The sequence below is a fragment of the Osmerus mordax genome, chromosome 6, assembly GCF_038355195.1.
Source record: "Osmerus mordax isolate fOsmMor3 chromosome 6, fOsmMor3.pri, whole genome shotgun sequence".
NCBI lineage: Eukaryota > Metazoa > Chordata > Actinopteri > Osmeriformes > Osmeridae > Osmerus > Osmerus mordax.
In genome coordinates this window covers 12,162,103-12,181,721 of record NC_090055.1, presented here as the reverse complement: position 1 = coordinate 12,181,721, position 19,619 = coordinate 12,162,103, and the positions used below count along the sequence as shown (strand labels likewise).

The 19,619-nt window shown below is 44.5% G+C and overlaps 1 protein-coding gene across 2 annotated transcripts; it reads left to right on the top strand.

Annotated features, from left to right (window-relative positions):
• Window positions 1-294: 294 nt before the first annotated feature.
• On the top strand, window positions 295-13,469 carry LOC136944527 (carboxypeptidase Q-like). 2 transcript variants are annotated; one of them, XM_067238326.1, is made up of 8 exons: window positions 295-443; window positions 958-1,387; window positions 1,575-1,782; window positions 2,085-2,292; window positions 9,830-9,941; window positions 10,045-10,136; window positions 11,240-11,441; window positions 12,786-13,469. In XM_067238326.1, the coding sequence occupies exons 2-8, from the start codon at window positions 958-960 to the stop codon at window positions 12,944-12,946; spliced, it is 1,413 nt and encodes a 470-aa protein (XP_067094427.1). In that variant the 5' UTR covers window positions 295-443; the 3' UTR covers window positions 12,947-13,469. The 2 variants fall into 2 exon arrangements, with proteins under 2 accessions (XP_067094427.1, XP_067094428.1); XM_067238327.1 differs by lacking the exons at window positions 9,830-9,941; window positions 10,045-10,136.
• Window positions 13,470-19,619: the final 6,150 nt, after the last annotated feature.

The window sequence follows — 19,619 nt, the reverse complement described above, 5'->3', positions numbered from 1 at the left end:
AGATGATAAACGGTCAACTGCTGGTAATTTGATAACTGACAGTCACAATAATGACATGTAGATGGTAGAAAACAAGCCTGTGCGAAACGTTGGGGCTGTAATTGACAAAGGCACTGGCAGCAAAGTTAAAGCACCGCTCCTACATTTCTTGTTAGGCCCTGTCTAATCCAATAAAAGATAACAGGGTACAGCTGGCAGCGATGTAGGAAACCCATGAACTTCCTTTGTACTATATGTCCTCACTGTTACTCCGTATTCATATGTTATGCCATAACGGAAGTTAGGCTACAGACTGAAATCAGAGAACCTAGTGTCAGAGCCTGTTTATATTAGACATTCTCTGTTAGTGTTGTTACTTACAGGAAACATTGTATTCGTTATCAGTTGTAGTAGTTATGTGAATAGACGTTTCTCTGACCATCTTGCAAACAGCAAAGTCAAAGGTTTGTCAGACTTTTCCTTAGTCTTTTTCTTGTTGCGAGAATGTCACATAAATACACTGCTGCACAGAAAAGCATGCGTGACACAACATAAATTGTTTGTTATATATTGAGATTGTGTTTTTGATAGAAACGATTCCTTGCTTATAGGCCTACAACATTGTGGTCTTCTCGAGTTGGAAAAGCTAGCTAGTATATTACAGTTGAACACTGCCGAAGTGTTTCGAGGAATGCTATGCTATCTAAACAGTGGCGAAAATCTGCTATCAAATTTGGGGGGGACAATTATATGAAATTCTCAAGAGTAATTCCTGAAGGGGCCACAACATTACTGCTGTAACACAGAGCCTACATTGTAATATGTTAAATGTATATTATTAATATTATTTAAATGTCCTTGTGTTTACAGCGATTTATTGGGGGGGACAAAATCCAATTTTTCCCAGGATGGGGGGGTCGTGTCCCCCCCCGGGATTTCCGCCTATGTCTCCTAAATGTGTCGTCTTTTCCCCCCCAGATGATTAAACAGTTGAGAAAGCTTATTTTCTTAGCTGTCCTCCCCTACCTACTTGTTAAACAATGTGACTGCAACCTACACCGAGTGAAACCCTTCTCACATGTAGCCAAGGAGATAGCCCGCTATGCAGACGTGGCCAAAAGCATCATAGACTTGGCCGTCAATGGCAAAGCTCAGAACCGCTCTTACAACCGGCTGGCAGACTTCACAGATACCGTGGGGAACCGTGTTAGTGGATCACAGAACCTGGACCTGGCCATCAAGTATGTGTATAACGGCCTGCGTAAAGATGGGCTGGACAATGTTCACTTAGAACCGGCAAAGATCCCTCACTGGGTGAGGGGGAAGGAGAGCGCCGTGATGCTACTGCCAAGGAATCACACCCTTGCCATCCTAGGGCTGGGCAGCAGTGTGGGCACGCCAGTAGGAGGTAAAGCCACGCTACATACACAAGTGCTATATGTCTCCCTCTACCAACCCCAATACCCGGCTAAGCATCTCCCCAGATCACTGCTGAACAATTGATGGTTTCATTGTCAGCTCTCAAGTGTGAAGACATGTTTCCTAAACATTCTGGCTGTTGCTGGACTGGGGCCCCTCATCCTTTCTCTGGTCAGGCATCCAGGCGGAGGTGCTGGTGGTGGAGTCGTTCGAGGAACTGGAGAGGAGGGCAGGAGAGGCGGAAGGGAAGATTGTGGTGTTCAACCAGCCGTTCGTCAGCTATGGGGAGACTGTTGAGTACCGGGAGCTGGGGGCCAGCAAAGCTGCCAGGGTGGGAGCAGTGGCCTCCCTTATCAGGTCCATCACCCCCCTCTCCATCAACAGGTGGGCACCGCCATCTAATCCCATCCACCTCAGGATCGGTCTGTGCGATTTACTGATTGGTATTTGTCAAACCCAGGGCTTGTGTCTAGCAACAAGCTTATTTCGACTCTGGGATCAGATTTCATTTTTTGAAGGAGCTTGAATTGACTGGTTCCAGATCAGATATGATGCTTGTATATACTCATGAGCCCCTGTGATGCTGTTGTAGTCAGTGTTTGAATTTAGGGGGAAGTTGGTGGAGCTGGTAGCTTTGGGAGTTCCGTGTTAGTAGTGTAACTTTCAAGCCTTTTCGTGTCCGTCAGCCCTCATACAGGCTGGCAGGACTACGAGGTGGGGGTGAGGAGGATCCCCACGGCCTGCATCACGGTAGAGGACGCCCAGATGATGGGCAGGATGGCCCGCAGAGGCCAGAAGATCTTGGTCCACCTCAGCATGGAGGCTCACACCCTGCCTGATGCTGACTCCTTCAACACCGTGGCTGAGATCAAGGGCAAGGAGCACTCTGAACAGGTACATGCGCAAGGTGGGGGTGTAAGGCAGGGCTTGAGAAAGGGGGGGTGCATTCGTTTTCAAGTTCCCCTCATTGCAATGTGCAATTCGGGGCGAGGCTCAATATGGGCGATGCGCAACGTTGATAAATCAATGACGGGCTCAACGTAGCTTCAATGTGGACGAGGCTAAACGTTTTGATTGACCAATAACAGTTGACTTGAGGCGGAGGTAACATTCTCCAACGTCAATACTGCCTGACGTTAAACGGTACTACCTGTCCATCTCAGTAACTTTGTTGTTTCAGGACTTGGTTTTACGATCCTGGTTTTTACGATTCTTCAGTTTTCGTTTAAGGAGCGACAGTAAGCTATAATTAGCTTTTAGCTATTTCCGAGTTTCGATGCTATAGGTGACGAGTGGCATGTTATAGTCATGTTGAATAAAGCAATAACTAGCCTATGAATAGGCTACTGTGTGGTTAGGAAACCTATATGTCCAGAAAGGAAATACTCAGAAAGGATGTTAAAATAGTCAGCAAGACAAGTTCTGCCAAAAGACTGTATGTCATTGTCTTGCAACTATGCAACAGAATTCTTAAAATTCATATTCCACACACTCACCATTAGCTTAACACTTAAAATGTCATTAGTATATAGTTCAGTATTCCATAACTGAGCCAGAGCAAAGTAGTCTAGTTTTTAACTCGGTTGGAGCGGAATGTCTTCTTCTTTTGAGTTAATAGCAGATTGCAATGGAGTGCATTGTCTCGTTTTAGAATGTTACCTCCGCCTCAAGTCAATTGTCAATTAGTCAATCAAAACATTGAGCCTCGCCCACATAGAGGCCTCGCCCCAAATTGCACATTGCAATGAGGGACTTGTCTTCGTTTTCCGAGTAGTTGGTTTTGAAGAACCCAATGCAGAACAGTACAAATGTCGCTTATGGGTGCACTCCTTCTGTTGGAAAATCCTTCCAGGTGGCTACCACATATAGCTGGCTGGCATACACCGTTATTATTCACTGTGCAAAATAGTACAGAATAAAATAAACTGGAATGAGTAGGTGTCCAAACCTATGACTGGTGCTCGATATTGATTGTGTGGGAACACTCCTCTTCACGTGGCGTTGTGTGTGACCTTGTATGTAGTCAGGGCAGCATGGGCACCATTGCCCCCACCCTCCTCCAATGATCCTATTAGAGAGCCAGCCTGGTATTGGAATGTCAATCAAACTTTGCTTTTTCTCTCTCTCTCTGGGGGACAGACAGCAACAAATGAGCCCAGCCAGCCCACTCCATACCCTGGTCATTATAAATGTGCTCAGACCTCCAGCTGTGCGTGCCCACACAGGTCCTCATTAGCCACCTAGCGCCAGGCCACTGCGCAAGATCTGACACCACTGTCACTGCGCTGGTGTGTGCTCGAGTCCAACCTCGGCCCGTTGCTGTCACTCCTAGTGCTAGTTTGTACTCTGCTGTAGCTGTTCGTCTGTTGGAAGGAGAATCTGTTGATGTTGTTGTGGTGCTATGCACCGTGGGGTTTATACTGCCAAAATGAAATTATTTATGTGGATGTATGTCTTTGCAATGGAAAGATCTACCAAGGGCTATCAAATGAGGCTCAATGCAGCTTGGATCTAACCCTCCAGATGCTTCCATACTGCTGTTGGTGGGCTCTTAGACATTTACATTTTACATTTACATTTAGTCATTTAGCAGACGCTCTTATCCAGAGCGACTTACAGTAAGTACAGGGACATTCCCCCGAGGCAAGTAGGGTGAAGTGCCTTGCCCAAGGACACAACGTCAGTTTTGTGGCCGGGAATCGAACTGGCAACCTTCAGATTACTAGCCCGATTCCCTCACCGCTCAGCCATCTGACTCTTGAAATATAGCACATATTTAGAGGAAGACTTGTGTTGTCATTTGGAATAGTATTGTAAACTTTGTTCATTCTGCCCCAATATACATTTACTTAATTTGATTAATTTAGGAGACCCTTTCACCTGAAGTGACGTAGGCCGTAGGCCTTGCAGCATATAATTAAGGACCAGAAGTGCACAGTTCTAACAGCATTTCAGTGGTTAGTGCCAAGGAACGGTTTTTTATTTAATATTTCAAGCGGTATGTATACATACTGTACATACACATCTGCAACCCTAGATTGTCAGGTTCAACTTAGTATCAACACTTAAGTCACAAATCAGTTGTTCCAGCGTGTTCAGTTGGGATCACGCTGTAACCGTCTGTGGAGATACCCCCCCCCCCCCCCCCTTCACCAGTCAGCCTCGTGGATGATGTCATGTGGAAAGATTGCTCCATCCCTCTGCTGACTGCTGCTTCCCACAGCTGTTTGTTCTGTGCCCTGCTCTGATGTCATCAGAAAGTGTGAATCCAAGAGCCTGGGATATTGTTTCGACACTTGAAAGTGACACGATTCGGACAACTGTCCGGGTTATCAACCTCCTCTTCCTTTATTGCCCTGACCTGTGACCTCTACGGGTCATCAAGGGATGACTTGCAGTTAACTACAGCCCAATACAGTTTGTGTGAATGGAGGTTATTTACTTGAGTTGGTATTGTAACAAATTTTTATTAGATGTACTCTCAAATGAGATGGTTAGTCCGTGGCACATTCAAAACCATTCTAAATCCAACTTTTCTTCTGTCAACAATAGGGAAAAAGTTTGAAGTACCAGCATTAGGATTACCCTGGTGGAGGTTGTATTTGACAAAATAGTTTTATATATTGAATCTATGAAATGCCTTGGACTATTTCTCAGGGACGAATACGCTTACTTCCAAATGCTCTTGTTGAACTTGTTTTACATGTAAGTAGCATTCCAGTGTCTCATCTATTGAAAATCTGAGGCAAGTGAGGCAAGTGCCTCAGCTGTAAGATGAACTCTTTGTGTCCTCATAAGTAAAGCAAACTCATTTAGTGCTTTTAATTGTCTTCACCAGCGTTGATGTCACCTCGATAAGCAATTTTATCTTTCTTTTTCTTTCCATACAAATTGACAATGTTGGAGACAGCCATGAGACGACTAGATTAAGCAGCCCTTTTGTTAAATCAAAAGTTTCAGTGCTTCTTGAGCCTTACTGTAAGCTGATTGGAACATTGTGACAGTTAATCAATCCGTGAGTGAGTCACATCAGCGCTGAACTGGGCCTCACTCTACCGCGCCGTGGGCTGCTGTTGCTAGGGCAGGCGTGTGTTGACTTGCTGTTGAGTTGAGTGACAGCTTCCTGTCTTGGCTGACTCATCAAGTGACTGGTTCGGGGAGTGTGCCTGTCATGTGGCCTGCCTGTGGCAGTAATTGGTGTCACGAGCAAAAGATTTTTAAAGAACATATGAATGAAGGCTGATGTTTCCTCAGATCAGTACAGTCCTGGGTTGCCTAGTAAGAAACAAGCTTATGTGTCGAGGCCACTGTAAAATCTTAAGGATGAAATCTTCACAATGACAGGCAATTACGCCCTTTTTCTCTAGAAGAATATGAGCTGTTGTGAGGGTAGGGTTGGTTTCCCTCTGTCTTGGCTTTCGTGAATTGGTGGTCAGGTTTAGCTGTACCGCTGTTATACAGTGGCATGAGGACTGAGCCCAGTTTCCCTGCTGGCTTTCAAACGACAAGTTCTTCTGGATCAAAGTGGTGGCATTTGCGGGCGGGCAGGGCTGGGGAGGAATCAATCAATCAAACGATGCGTGATAGATGGCATCACCCACCTGTACTCCAAACCTCCTTGGCTCTCCCATCCTGCCGCAAATACACACACACACACACACACAAGCTCTCTCCAGCCACACTCCCATTCATCCCCCCCCACACACACACACACTTCACTGTTGTCATTAAGAGCTGGTGGAAAACAAAGGCAGAGGGATCAGCTTCAGCTTCACTTCTTCTACGGTCCATTCATCATCCATGTGCAGTGTGCCCCCCCCCCCTCTTGATCTTTGTTTCCATGTCCTCCCTCTGTTCCCCTACGTCTCCTACTGTATAACCGACCTCACTCAGTTTGACAGGCTACCTTCAGTGTGTCAGATCCCCCTACGGCAACTTCCCCCTGTCAGTCAAGAAGCTTTTGTCTTTTGTCTCTGGAAAGAAAATCACTCTGCAGTTTGAAGGGAGGCAGCCATTCTTGCGGCGACGCCATATTCTAGGAAAGGGGACAATTATCAGAGCGATGTCAAAGGCATTCATCTTCTGAGTGACTGCTTAATTGATGCCGTTTTGTCTCTAGAAATGTAAGGTGGATGGCTAGGCTAGGCTGGCCTGTTTCTATGATCCTACTGGTAGAAAGTTAGGATAGTTATTACAAAATGGACGCTCCGGGGCATATTTTGGTAGCAGTCAAAGGTTGTCTCGGTTGTGATTCTGTGATTTGTACCTCCAAGTGTTTTATGCAGTAAATCTTTCTGAACAAGATGATTTTGTGGTAGCTGATTGTCTGTGTGTGTGTGGGGGACCCAAATGGAAGTCAGTGATTCTAGACAAGAGATTATCTGCGTGGAGATCAACATGAAATCCACCATGTCTGTTTGTCCAGTCAACCGCGTTTGTGTGCGTGTGTGTGTCGGTTTATGAACCAACAGAACCTTGAGACTGAAAGGTATTTTCTCACTCTTCAGTCAGCCAGCCAATTGGCTGTCTTGTCTCTGTAGCAAGACAATGTCAGTGCAGTCACATCAAATAAATCCCCTTCTGTAAAACCGATGGGAAGCAAGTGTTATATCCACACAATGACGAGCTGACACATTAATTACTTTTAGGAATTTGAAGCGTGGAACAGTCAGATGTGCTGGACCTTGCCAGACATGCCTGACAGCATCTCCTCATTCCACAAATCTGTAATTCAGGACTTTATCGGCTCGTCTGAGGGGGGAAATGGTGCTGTTCACACCAGTATGCAGAGTGTCAAGGTATCTGTGTTTCAGTATTCTGTGTTCAAGTTGGATTGAACTGGTGTTGGAGACAAATATTCCTCAGTCTACTCCAGTACCGCTGTAAAAATGCCACATTCTATTACATACAAGCACAAAGTACGTCTTAATGTGATTGTGTGATCATGAGATGGGGTCTGCAGCTGCAAGGAGCGGGTCTTGTGCTTCTAATTCCTCTGGCCCAGACCTCTCGTTTATCATCTGCCACAGGAAATGAAACATGCACAACCAGTGGCCTCATATCCTGTCGGAACATAATCCAGTGTTATGTTCTGGAGCTTTTGATTTAGCTAGATCCAGATAATTGCAGTTATTCCAACCTCAAAACCTTGCATGGAAGCAGCTTTGGTATGTGAAATGGGTTATCTCTTTAACGGTAGGCTCCATTATTACTAATTATAGATGTAGGTTTCTAGCCTAAAGAATAAAAAAAGAACACCTTTTCACTCAAATGCAACAAAAAAATTACATGTTTTAAAAGTTGAAGTGGTATATATTTTGGTCCACGGTCCTTACACCAACGAATGTAATTAAGCCTTAAATATTCAAAATCCTTAAATTCATATCCTTACCACATTTTAGATTTTTGTTGTAGAGTTAATGTATTGTCATGGATTGTGATTTGGTATCATGGTCCTAAAATGTAAAGCTGGTAGTAGTAGTAGTATCATAAAAATAAAATAAAAACAACATTCAGCTAGTACATGTTGATTAGGGATTTTAATTTACACTTGTTTTTTTACTGTAGCTTTTTTTTTTAACCCTTGTGTTATCTTCGGGTCATTCTGACCCATCAGTCATTGTGACCCACCGTCGTATTGCGACAAATTTACCGCATACAAAAACAAAGTGAAGCATTTTCTTTTAACCGTTGGGCTGTCTCAGACTCCCCACATTGCAAAGGTTAAAAGAAAATGATTTGTATTTGTTTTTGTATCGGATAAACACAACGATGGTTCGTTATGAAACTTTGGGTCATGTGACCCGAATGCAGCACAAGGGTTAAAGACACTTGCCTTGTTTGCAGGGCCTTTCAGAAGTGAAGCCTCAATTAGGAAATGATTCATGCAAATGGCCTCACGCGTCAGCTGTTTACTAGGAGTAATTCCCCAAATGCAAGTTTCAACAGCCATGCTTTGGTGTCCACCCCGCTCAGCAAATGTGTCAAACATTTGCTGGATGGCCATGAAGAGGCCTAGAGATGCGTACTAAGGGATATAGGAGAGGTGAAGTTGTAAAGCTCCATTTACTTGTTCCTCAAGGCTTTAATAGAAACACTTTAAGATCTTGGCAGCCTCTATCTGAAAACTATCATCATACATTTCCCTCAAAGTGCAGCATGAAAAGGGATGAGTCTAACGTCCGTTTAATGTTGAACTCAACTTTCAGCCAGCTCTGGATTTCGGGACCACAACCCTCCCTCGAAGGATCTTGTGTTTTTCATTAAGTCCTCCTCTGTTTCCCTGGCTCCTGGGACCCATTTTCTTCATCTCTATCAACAGATCTACCTCTTAGTGGGCTTCGATGATTCCTATTTATGGCTACCTGCAATGCTGTGCGGTTGAATGGGCGGCCATGTTGTGGTTCATTGGGAGAGTGTTTATTGATGTGGAATGGTGTTGGGCACTGCGGCCAGTGTGTTGTGCAGATGTGTGAATTGTGAAGAGACCCGGGTAGGACTAGGAGACAGAGTTGGGTATAGGTATGGGAACTGGTAAAGAGATGTCTGGGCTGGAGATGGGTTTGGTGAAAGCTTAATGTTCCAAATAGTTCCATGGCTGTTTGGGAATGGTGAATATGGGATATTATCAGCTTTCCCCTTTGTGTAAGTAGGCATGAATAGGAATCGGAAGATGGTTGAAGTGTGAAAGACGGAATTTGTTTTCTTTTTGGTGACATCGGCTTTGAAGGCGCCTTTCAAGTCAAGTGTTATTTTTCTGCATGCTGTGTATTGTTGGCATGGTAACTAAGCCAACTTTGAGGAACTGTGAAAAACATCAAATGAAATGCAAGTCATGGATGTGATATTTGGTGTTTGATTTCACGCTCCAGTCCCAGAGGTCACTTCTGGAGGATGATGGCAAACCCATCACATGGTTTTCAGTCTCTTTTCACAGATCCAAATAACAGCCCTAGATGGTTTAGAAAGGCCATTCAGAAGACCTTAAAACGTCAGAATTCATTCATTTCAATATGCTCTTAATGTAAATTTAGTTCACAGTATTCGGAGGCAGACTGCTTGGTAGGATAAGCTAAAAGGCTCTATTTTTACCACATGTCACACAGAGCAGTAGGAGGTCTGCTGGGGCATTTTCAGTCAGTTCAAAGCCGCCTAACCCCAGTAGACCTCTCTGTCTCTGTCTCCCCTGCTGTGTACACTCTTTTCCCTGCTGGGCCAACAGCACGCATCTCAACGTCTGTTTCCTAAAGTATTCTTTACCAACCAACGTTTTCTATTAAACTTTTTATAATCCAACATTTTGGTCTTTGCTTCCGTTATACATTTACATTTAGTAATTTAGCAGACACTCTTATCCAAACCATATGTAAACCATATGTAGGCGGACATGCAGTTTCTCTGTTAACGGACCAACGCTCCTCCCTGCCTGTAGGTGGTGCTGCTGAGTGGCCACCTGGACAGCTGGGACGTGGGGCAGGGGGCCATGGACGACGGGGGTGGCGCTATGATCACCTGGGAGGCCCTGTCTCTGATCAAGGACCTGGGTGAGAGCAGATAGTCGACCTGCATTGACCAAGTGTTCAGTGTCGGTTGCAGTTGTTGCTGACCCTCTTGCGTGCGTGCGTGCGTGCGCGTGTGTGTGTGTAGGACTGCGTCCCAGGAGGACCTTGAGGGCTGTGTTGTGGACAGGAGAGGAGCAGGGAGGGGTGGGTGCTGCCCAGTACTTCCAGCAACACAAGGTAACTGTAGCAGTCAGGACAGCCCCCTTAGCCCAGACGCTACTGGAATGCTATCCTGTCATTATGCATGCTACTTAATGTGTTGTTGTTTTTTTGTTTTTTTAACACACACATATTCAACTCGATGCCAGTCATTATATTGAAGAAGCCCTGGAGTTATACCTGTCTCATCCCCTATGAAAGGGATGTTATCAATACACTGGAAAAATACATTGTCTACAATATGCCAGACATTGTGCCTAAGAACAGTAGTTTTTTCATGGGTTCTTGGCTGCTCATAAGCTAGAATACCTCCCTCCACAATGCAGGGTAGGGGTTCAGCTTCTGTCAGGGCCAAGGAGAGATACAGGGCATACTGTTCAAGAAAGAATCATCTTTAGACCACAGTAACGACTATATTTTGACTTTCTGTGTGGTTTGATGTAAAAGATTGAAAAATCATAGTTGGATGTGGTTCAAGGACAAAAAGGGTTCAATTATTTCAGTCCTGGAACCCCCTTCCGTCCTTGTGACATAGCCAACTGTGTGCAACACTTCCTGCAGCATATACTTTTTGGGGGCTGGCGAGCTGTCTTCATTTGGAAAGCTATTTTACTGAAGTGTGAATCGATTATGTAGAGATTCGGGTGGCTGAGCGGTTAGGGAATCGGGCTAGTAATCTGAAGGTTGCCAGTTCAATTCCTGGCCATGCAAAATGACGTTGTGTCCTTGGGCAAGGCACCCTACTTGCCTCGGGGGAATGTCTCTGTGCTTACTGTAAGTCGCTCTGGATAAGAGCGTCTGTTAAATGTAAATGTAGAGATGAAACGGCACTAAAAGAGAATACCAGTTCGGGCTTGCTTGTTTAGGAGAATGTTTGTGTTTCCTAGCCGTTTGGTCATTTCAGTATTACTATCTATGAAGAATGTTTGATTGTGGCAGAAGTTATTATTTCTCTAAACTTCCACAAAACGGTAAAAAAAAAAAATCCCCCGGTGACCAGGATTTCCATGTAAGTGAACAGCAAACCTGGCAGCATGACACGAGTATCTGGGTTGTTAGTGTTGTAAGCCGGCTTAATTAGCGTAAATTGTCTTTCTCCCTCTTCCTTTCTGCATTTCCAGGCGAACATCTCCAACTTTGACCTGGTGATGGAGTCAGACATGGGCACGTTTGCCCCACTGGGGCTGCAGTTCTCCGGCAACGCCCGCGCCAGGGCGGTGATGAGAGAGGTGATGAACCTGCTGCAGCCCATCAACACCACCGCCTTGGAGGATCACGGAGAGGGCACCGACATCTACATGTGGATGGACGCTGGCGTGCCTGGTGGGTCTTGGTGTGCGTGTGCGCGCGCGTGTGTGTGTGTGTGACCCTGCAAGCCGCCCACACACACGTACACATGGTGTCTGAGTCTCAAGCTGGTCAACCAGCAGAAGAGCCAGGTCTCTTCCAGACAGTGTGTCACACTTCCTAAATTAGCAGTTCAGTTTCTCATGGTAACTGCGTTTATTTCTGTGGAAGTTGCTTAAACATGGGTTCTTGGATATTAGAAGTGAAAATTGCTTCATTCATGGTAACGAGACAGGCATGTAATGTTTGGTAAATATGAAGAGGAACAAAGAATGTATAAAAGAGAACTCAACATCATGTATATTTCGTTGACCTTTTTGGACATTTGTTATGGCAGCAGAATTTGGTATCTGGCCTACTCTGCAATGTAAACAATTATAGGAGCTTTAACACAAACCAACTAGAATGCTACTCTGCTCTGACTCATTAAAATGGTTTTAATCCAAGAACGAAGGTGAAGATAATTAAGACCAAGGCTAATTAGGAACCAGTAGGGAGGAGGGTATTTTCAACAATCCTTCAGTATAATAATAGATTCCAGCGCTGGCAAATTTAATTCAAACTTCAAGTTTCGAAACAAGTCCTAGCTTTTGGTTAGAAAAAAAACTGGTTGATAAAGAACTGGGTGGAGTGGGTTTGAAAGTGAATGACCTAACTTAGAGAAAAACTCAAGAAGAGTAGTATGAGCTGGACCCTGACCCTTAACCGCACCGTTCAAATCCTGTAACCACATGAATCCCCCCACCCAGCTAAGGAAACCCCCTTCCTTTCTCCCCCTCGTTCATGCAGGCGCCACACACCTTAACCCTAACACCCACCGGCTCTGTGCTCCAGAAAGTGTAGCGTGGAGTACGACCCTCATCATTAAGGCTAATGGTTACGATTAAAACTACTGACCCAAGACCTGTTTGGTTGTGGTGGCTCCAAGGTGGCCTGCCGTATATGTAAATGTACTGACAACATCTTCTGTTCAAGTTGGTTTATTTCAGTTGTTGTTTAGTACGAGCGAGAGCCGCTGAAGGGGATGCAGGAGCTGTGCGCTCAGCAGACCACTAAACCCCGGTCCTAACGGCTACCAGATGCAGTCCCTCCGCCCCGGATTCCAGGGCCCCTCTTTGTGTTTGCGTTTGTCTCACAGTTTCCATCACAAGTTGAAACACAAACGTAATGGATCCATAATGAGCCCAAGGATTTACTTTGTAAACAGTATGAGAAGCGAGGATAGGGAACGTGATTACAGTGCAGAAAGGCTACAGTGCACACACACACTTGCCTCCTTTTCATGCCTTTTCGATCTCATCCCTCTTCTTCTCTGCCCAGGCGCCAGCCTACACACCGCCAACAGGAAGTACTTCTGGTTCCACCACAGCGAGGGCGACACCATGAGTGTCCAAGACCCCCTGGAGATGAACCTGTGTTCGGCGCTGTGGGCCGTGGTGGCGTTTGTGGTGGCAGACTTGGAGGACATGCTGCCCAGGTAGCAGAGCGACCGAGGGGCCTCCAACCTCCAGGAACAACTTGATCCAAAATGACCTCTCCAGCTATCAGGAATGATAAACAATGACCTGTATTTGTAACCTACATATTGCACTTTTTCTAAGCTGTTGAATTTACACAATTATTTTTGTGCACAAGTAAATTCAGATTTACATTAATCGCTGTAAAAAAAAATAAAACCTCATGGGTGTCCTTCAGATTGTTGATACTGTACTCATACTGTAAGACCAAACAGAACGAATGGTATTGGCTATGGTGTGTTCTTAATGTTAGTCTATTTTCTTTTATAATAAATCCTTTCAGTAGCTTATAATTTAATGCATTCTCAATTGAAGTGTCAGTTGTTCATAATTATACACCTGGTGTGAAATGTGAATGTAATTGTAGCCATTAAGATTCAAAATGTAGAGCCTAACTGTTGCTGCAACACAACACTTAGTTATTGCATCAACCCATAAGGTAACAGAATGACTGCTTTTGAGGTGTGAATAAACATCTTGTACCTTGTGTGAAAGTACCCTGGATATGTTTTGCTTAAAATGTGCTACTCTGTACTGTAGATGCTGTACTTTCTCCAGCAAACTTTAAAGACGGTTAAGACTGCCGAAGACATTACATCGCCCCTTACACCCCCCATTCCTTCCCCATCACACGTGCACACGCACAGACAAGACGTCATTACTGGAAGCAGGTGTGTTTTGCTTGCGTGTTTCTTCCATGGAAGATAACATGCGTATCAGCAGTCCGACATCAGTTCCGACATGGAGGTAAACATCCACTCCTGCCCTCTATCTCCCAACTCCTCCACTCTTGTCAACCCTTAGATGTCCTGCCAGCCGCTGACCTGCGGGTCACTCAAGAAGACGAGGACTCGTCTCTGGATCCTCCTGTGAAGATAAACATGCCTGGCCACAGTCCAGCCTTGTATAGCATTGCAAATTGGTTGTGTGTGATTGAACCCACACTATGAACTATTGTTCTGTACTGTTCATTACCTCAGAGAAAAGGGAACGTTAACCTGCCTCAGGCTTGACCATTTAGATCCGACACTGACAACTCGAGTAGGTTTCCCAAAGATGGGGAATCTGTAGCCCACTTCAACCCTGTCGTGCAACAAGTAGTTCATAAAAACATGTCTAACACATTTCGTCAATTAAAATGTCAAGTATTAAAAGTAACATATTCTATCTACAATATCTAAAGTCAGTTTGTGCAAAATGTACTAAATATAAGAATAAAAAGGTCATTGTTAGTGTCAGCAGTTGAGATGTGGAGAGAAATTAAGCTAGTTTTACTAGCTGTGATGACTGGCAAGCCACTCCTAAAAAAGTTAACATACCTCAGGTCTTTCCCTAAATCAAACTCAGGGCTTTCACCAGTTCCTAACTCGGTGTTCCCGACAGAGCATTCTGTAGCAAGTCACACTGTTCTCCCTGAGCCTGGGGGAGGGACGTTCCCTGCATCAGGAAGTACAAGGATGTGTGGGACCGCAGTCTGTACATGTCAGCACAAGTCAGTAGATGACGTCAGTGTTTGTCAGCGTTGGTGAATGTGGAAACCCAGACATTGGTGCAACCTCAGACAGGTCGCGGTGACTCAGACACCGGCTTTATCACTGGGTGATGCGTACTGTCAATGAATGTTCTGTGGGAGTGAGGTTAGGAGGACCCTAATCCTGCCTCCCCCTAGCTCTCAATACAGTCACTGATCTGTCAAGCCTGGATTGATGACAGCTGTGGACGGAAGCACATGTTTTTCATTTATCCAAACATGTTAGATCTGAGATTACTTCAGGGAGTGAAGGATGGAATTCGGGGCCCTTTGCCTTCTGGGTTACTTTACTTTCCATAACCAAAACATTATGAGGGATGTAATTTTACTACTCCTTCAATCACTTAAAAGTTGGCCTCTAACCTCTAAGGCGAGTCTTTCTTCCTGATTTGACTTTTTTTCTTTTGCACACTAGATGTGCCTGAAAGCGAGAAAGAATAGACAGAAAATGCCTGAAAGGAAACAACACAGGCTAGGACGCACCTGAAGTGAATCAGGGCGCAGGGAAAGATCTGGAATGTCTTTGAAGAAAGGCAGGCTCCAGGCTCCTGGCCATACGACGTATTATGAGGAAATCTTACCCCCCATTCAGAGATGAAACCGGATCGGTCCAGGCCTGACTTCAACAATACCTCCATGGAGCTGATGGGTGGAGGTGAGAGGAGGCTGCTGTTCTCCCATCGGGGCGAGCGGTGGTCCCCTGCTGGCTGGAATGGAGAACGGCTTTGGGAATGGCCTCAGAGAGATCAGGATTAGAAAAGACAGTTTTCACATGTACATCAGCCACCTTCATTATTAGACAGTGAAGTTTGCTGACAACCCCACCTATGAATTGAGAAATGTAATCTATACCCCTCAACCAAATAGACCAGCGACACATTCCTTAGGTGCGTTTGCTTTATGTCTGTCTGGAGAGTCAATTCTGACCAATGACCATGTGACATACATAATGAGTCATGATAAGTGATGGTACCACAGAGAGAAAGAGGAGATGCCAGCAACAGTGATGTAACCGGTCTGCAAGACCGAAATGAGTAGATCACTGTCAATTCGGGCACATGGTCAAGAGAGTATTACGGATAAATCCGGCAAAACCCTGACAAGGTTTTACATCATTCTGGTTAGAAAGCATAGCTGCACAAGCATCTGGAACTAGGATACACTAGGTATCCTAACGGAGGTATTGCGGTCCACTCAGAAATATAGTAAGATCCATTTATGTCCATGAGCTTAAGGTGAAACAGAGAAGGAGCAGGACTGTGCGGAATGCTCATGACAGAAATGGTCAGACACTTACCATGGGATTGAGGTTTGCAGAATGTTTCAACGGTTGTCGACCGGCCACTAACTCATTACGGCACCACCACTAACTGTTAGTGGCTCACGTTCACAGGGCACAGCAGAGAATGCTCTGTGAGAATGCTCGAGGAGAATAGGAGAAAGAAAAGGAGAAGGTTGCTTGGGAGGTGGTATGGGGCTGTAGAGAGAACTTTTCTTCAAACCTTCCATGTGCAGGTCAGAGCATCTGTGGCAGATTGATTGTGTGTGTGTTTGTCCTGAACAGGGCTGCCAGATTGCTCTCTCATCAATGGAGGGTCATCACCCAAGAGCTGGGCCACAACCAGCAGCCTCAGCTGTTTCTAGACCTGCAGCACTTTCACAGGAGGGGGAAGTGTGAGTGTGTGTGTGAGAGGGAGGGAGGAGAGAGAGAGAGAGAGAGAGAGAGAGAGAGAGAGAGAGAGAGAGAGAGAGAGAGAGAGAGAGAGAGAGAGAGAGAGAGATGAGGGATGAGGAAAAGATCAAACAATGTCTACAGCCAACCTTGAATACTGATGATTGACCGTGCTCCCCAGTCAAGTCATTTCTGCTGCCATAACAACTCCATGATGTGTTTTCGAGCCTGTGCTCTTGCTGTGTTGGGCTGCTAACAAGAGAGAAAGTGTAGCATTAGTTCCCTCCTGCCTCCTAGCTTGCTAAACACACTCAAATGTTTCCTCGAAACAGGGACTCAAGGTTTAGGGTTTTTTGTATCTTTGTTATCTTGTAACATGTTTTTTGAAATAAGAAAAGCTATTAAAAGAGGGATGGAGAGAGAAAAGGGAAGAAAAAAAGTGCGTTTGAGGAGGATTCAAATGACAATGATTCTGCAGTAGTGGAACAGGGATGCAGAAGGACATTTCTATGGTCAGTTCTACCGACATCCAGCCCAGCATTAAAAACTAAGCCAATATCAAGTCTGAATCTCTTTTTCTCTTTCAAGTAATCACGGAAACAGAAATAGTGCAAATATTATTATTCAGATCAGTCAGGCACATATCAGATCCGTCAGACGACCTGTCTGATTTCCCGTGTGATAAGAAGAACTAAGTGTGATGCATCTAAAACAATTGACATTCAAGGCTGTCATGTTCAGGGGCTGTTTAATGCGTAACAACGAAATACGAATATAATGTTGTTTTCTTGTTGTTTTTTGTGTATGTTTTTTTTATTTTTTGTCTCGTTAATCTGGTTTCACTCTGTATCTGGTCTTTGGCAATTTGGCTTGAAATTGCTTGTTTCCAGAAGACACTGCTCAAATCTCCCACACAAAAACAACACTGCATCTCAAAATGTTTAATCCAGCCAGGGAGAGACATGATTCTTTATTGGCCTTTAATCTCTAATCTTCTTTATGGTAATAACCGTGAAATCTTTAGATCGTCCTGAGCTAAAGCATTTTATATGATAATGATCTCTGACTCATCGCTTTCTCTCCCTTTCCTCTTCTTTCTCCCCTTCTGCAGTATTTTCATTAACAGGCACCCGTCTTCTCTTGTATGTACTGTCTGCTTTCTTTACAATGTGTGTTTTTAATCATCCAACGGAATCTCGTTTCGCCAGGTTCCACCTCCTGTAATTGGACTTTGCCTCTGTACAGAACTGGAGGTATCAGCAGCTTAGTGTTTGATCTTTGTTCTCATCACTTTTGCGCCTTCTCTTTTCTCAATACAGGTTGTTTACCGCCATCTAGTGGACGCATGCTGACATTTTTGCTCCTGTTGATGCGAAATACGTATTTCTTTGTGCGCAAATTTAACAAAAACAAACAAAAAAATCATTCATTTATTTATTTTGTACATCTTTGTACAAACAGTTGGCTTGATGTATACTGAAACACGAAATGTGTAATACATGATTTGAGAGCTTGGCATTAACAGGGAAACAATGCCTCACTGTATGTTAAATTGTTAGTGCATAGATAGGCCTGTGTATATTGCCCTGTGATTTAGCCCTGTGTTTTACCCTGTGTACAACCCTGTACATTTTGGGTGATTGTATATTTGTTTTTATGTATTTGCCTGGTTAGGTGTTCTGGGCACGTCCCACTGGGAAGAGGCCCCGGGGAAGACCCAGGACACGCTGGAGGGACTATGTCTCTCGGCTGGCCTGGGAACGCCTCGGGGTCCCCCAGGAAGAGCTGGTGGAAGTGGCCGGGGAGAGGAAAGTCTGGGCCTCCCTGCTTAGGTTGCTGCCCCCGCGACCCGACCCCCGGACAAGCGGAAGATGATGGATGGATGGATGGTATATTTGTTTTTATGTATTTGTATTCTGTATTTTGTATTCAAATTTCCTCTTCTTGCCTGCTGCAAACTGTTATTTCCCCTTTGGGATCGATAAAGTACTCGGCACTATTGTGACTACAGCTAAATAATTGAACAGTCAGTATATTGAATATTAATTCAACAAGGATTAGAACAATATGGAACCCCCCCCCCAAATAAATGAACATGAAAAACAAGAACTACTAAAATAAGAAACAAGTCAAATCAGTGTGTGTGTTCAGTGAGCAGGTTAGCCTACAGAGGGAATCTGCATTCAGCCCCAGGGACCATGTCTGTCTGTAAGCAGAGTACAGGGACCAACCAAGCCGCCAAATAGGTGAAAGAGCAGTGGTTTTGTCAACAGTCCCAGCATGGCGGCTAGGCTACACAAACCCCAAACGTAATTCTGCCTATTCGTTATTTGTGTGAATGTAGTGTGTGGGGGATACGTGTGCCTGTGTGTGTCAGATGCTATATTCATTTCACATAACCCAGCAACCGATGGAAAAACATTATTAATCAAAGTTTGTATGTTTGTTTTTTCATAAGTTAGCTCTGTACAGTCAACACAAGCTGTTATGACTCGTCTCAAGTAGCCAGTCTTGCTGTTTACTGGAGCAGTGCTTTGTAAAACCTCAGCAGCTATGGGTAAACATATAGCTGTTAGCCTAGATAGCTGTCTAGTTTTTTACTGTCTGTGCCCTCAGTGTTGTTGATGAGATGTTCAGTATTCTCTCTCTCTCGCTCTCGCTCTCTCTCCCTCTCGCCACAGAAACAACCATGTTTGTTTTCTAAATGGGACATGTTTACATTCCTCCATGTGAGTGCGGGATAAGATTGCATCATTCAACTAGAGAGGATACAATTTCTGGGGAAATTGTAGGGTGTGCTTGCTTGCGTCGGTTGCACAGGGGTCTGTATATTTTATATAAAAATGCATCGGGCCTACTTATTATTTATAAAGATTACATAGATTTAAAAGCATCTTTTTTTTGCTGCTCATTTACAACTCAAAATACGAGTGAAGTGTAGAATGAAATATGATGTCTTCTCATTTCCCCTGCAAGAGGCAGCTGACAGGCTGAATCAAAACGAATACATTTGGCAGACCGGTGTACAAATGGACCTAATCTCTATGACTTAAACGTCCTTTTAAGTTGTCCCTTCTCGTGATATTTTCAGGCATTTAGCCTACTCATATTGCATTCATTCATTAATAAAGAACCCCCTTTGAAGATTATTCTACGACTTTACCGGCAGAAGATAGAATCGCGATTCAAACAGTACCATCTGCTAACTGAAAATATGCCCCCAAAAACGTAAATAAGCTTGACATTTATTTAGTGGAAAATAGCTCATTCATAAAAAGCTCACTGGTAGCGATCATTGTCAGTAACAACTCAAAATGCGATATAGCCCTGTGTGGAGAAGCTGCCCCGGTAAATTCTACTACTACAGTACAGTACTAGACTACTGCTGTGTTCGTCTTGATAGCGATTGCGTTGGTTGAATTCGATTAAACGTT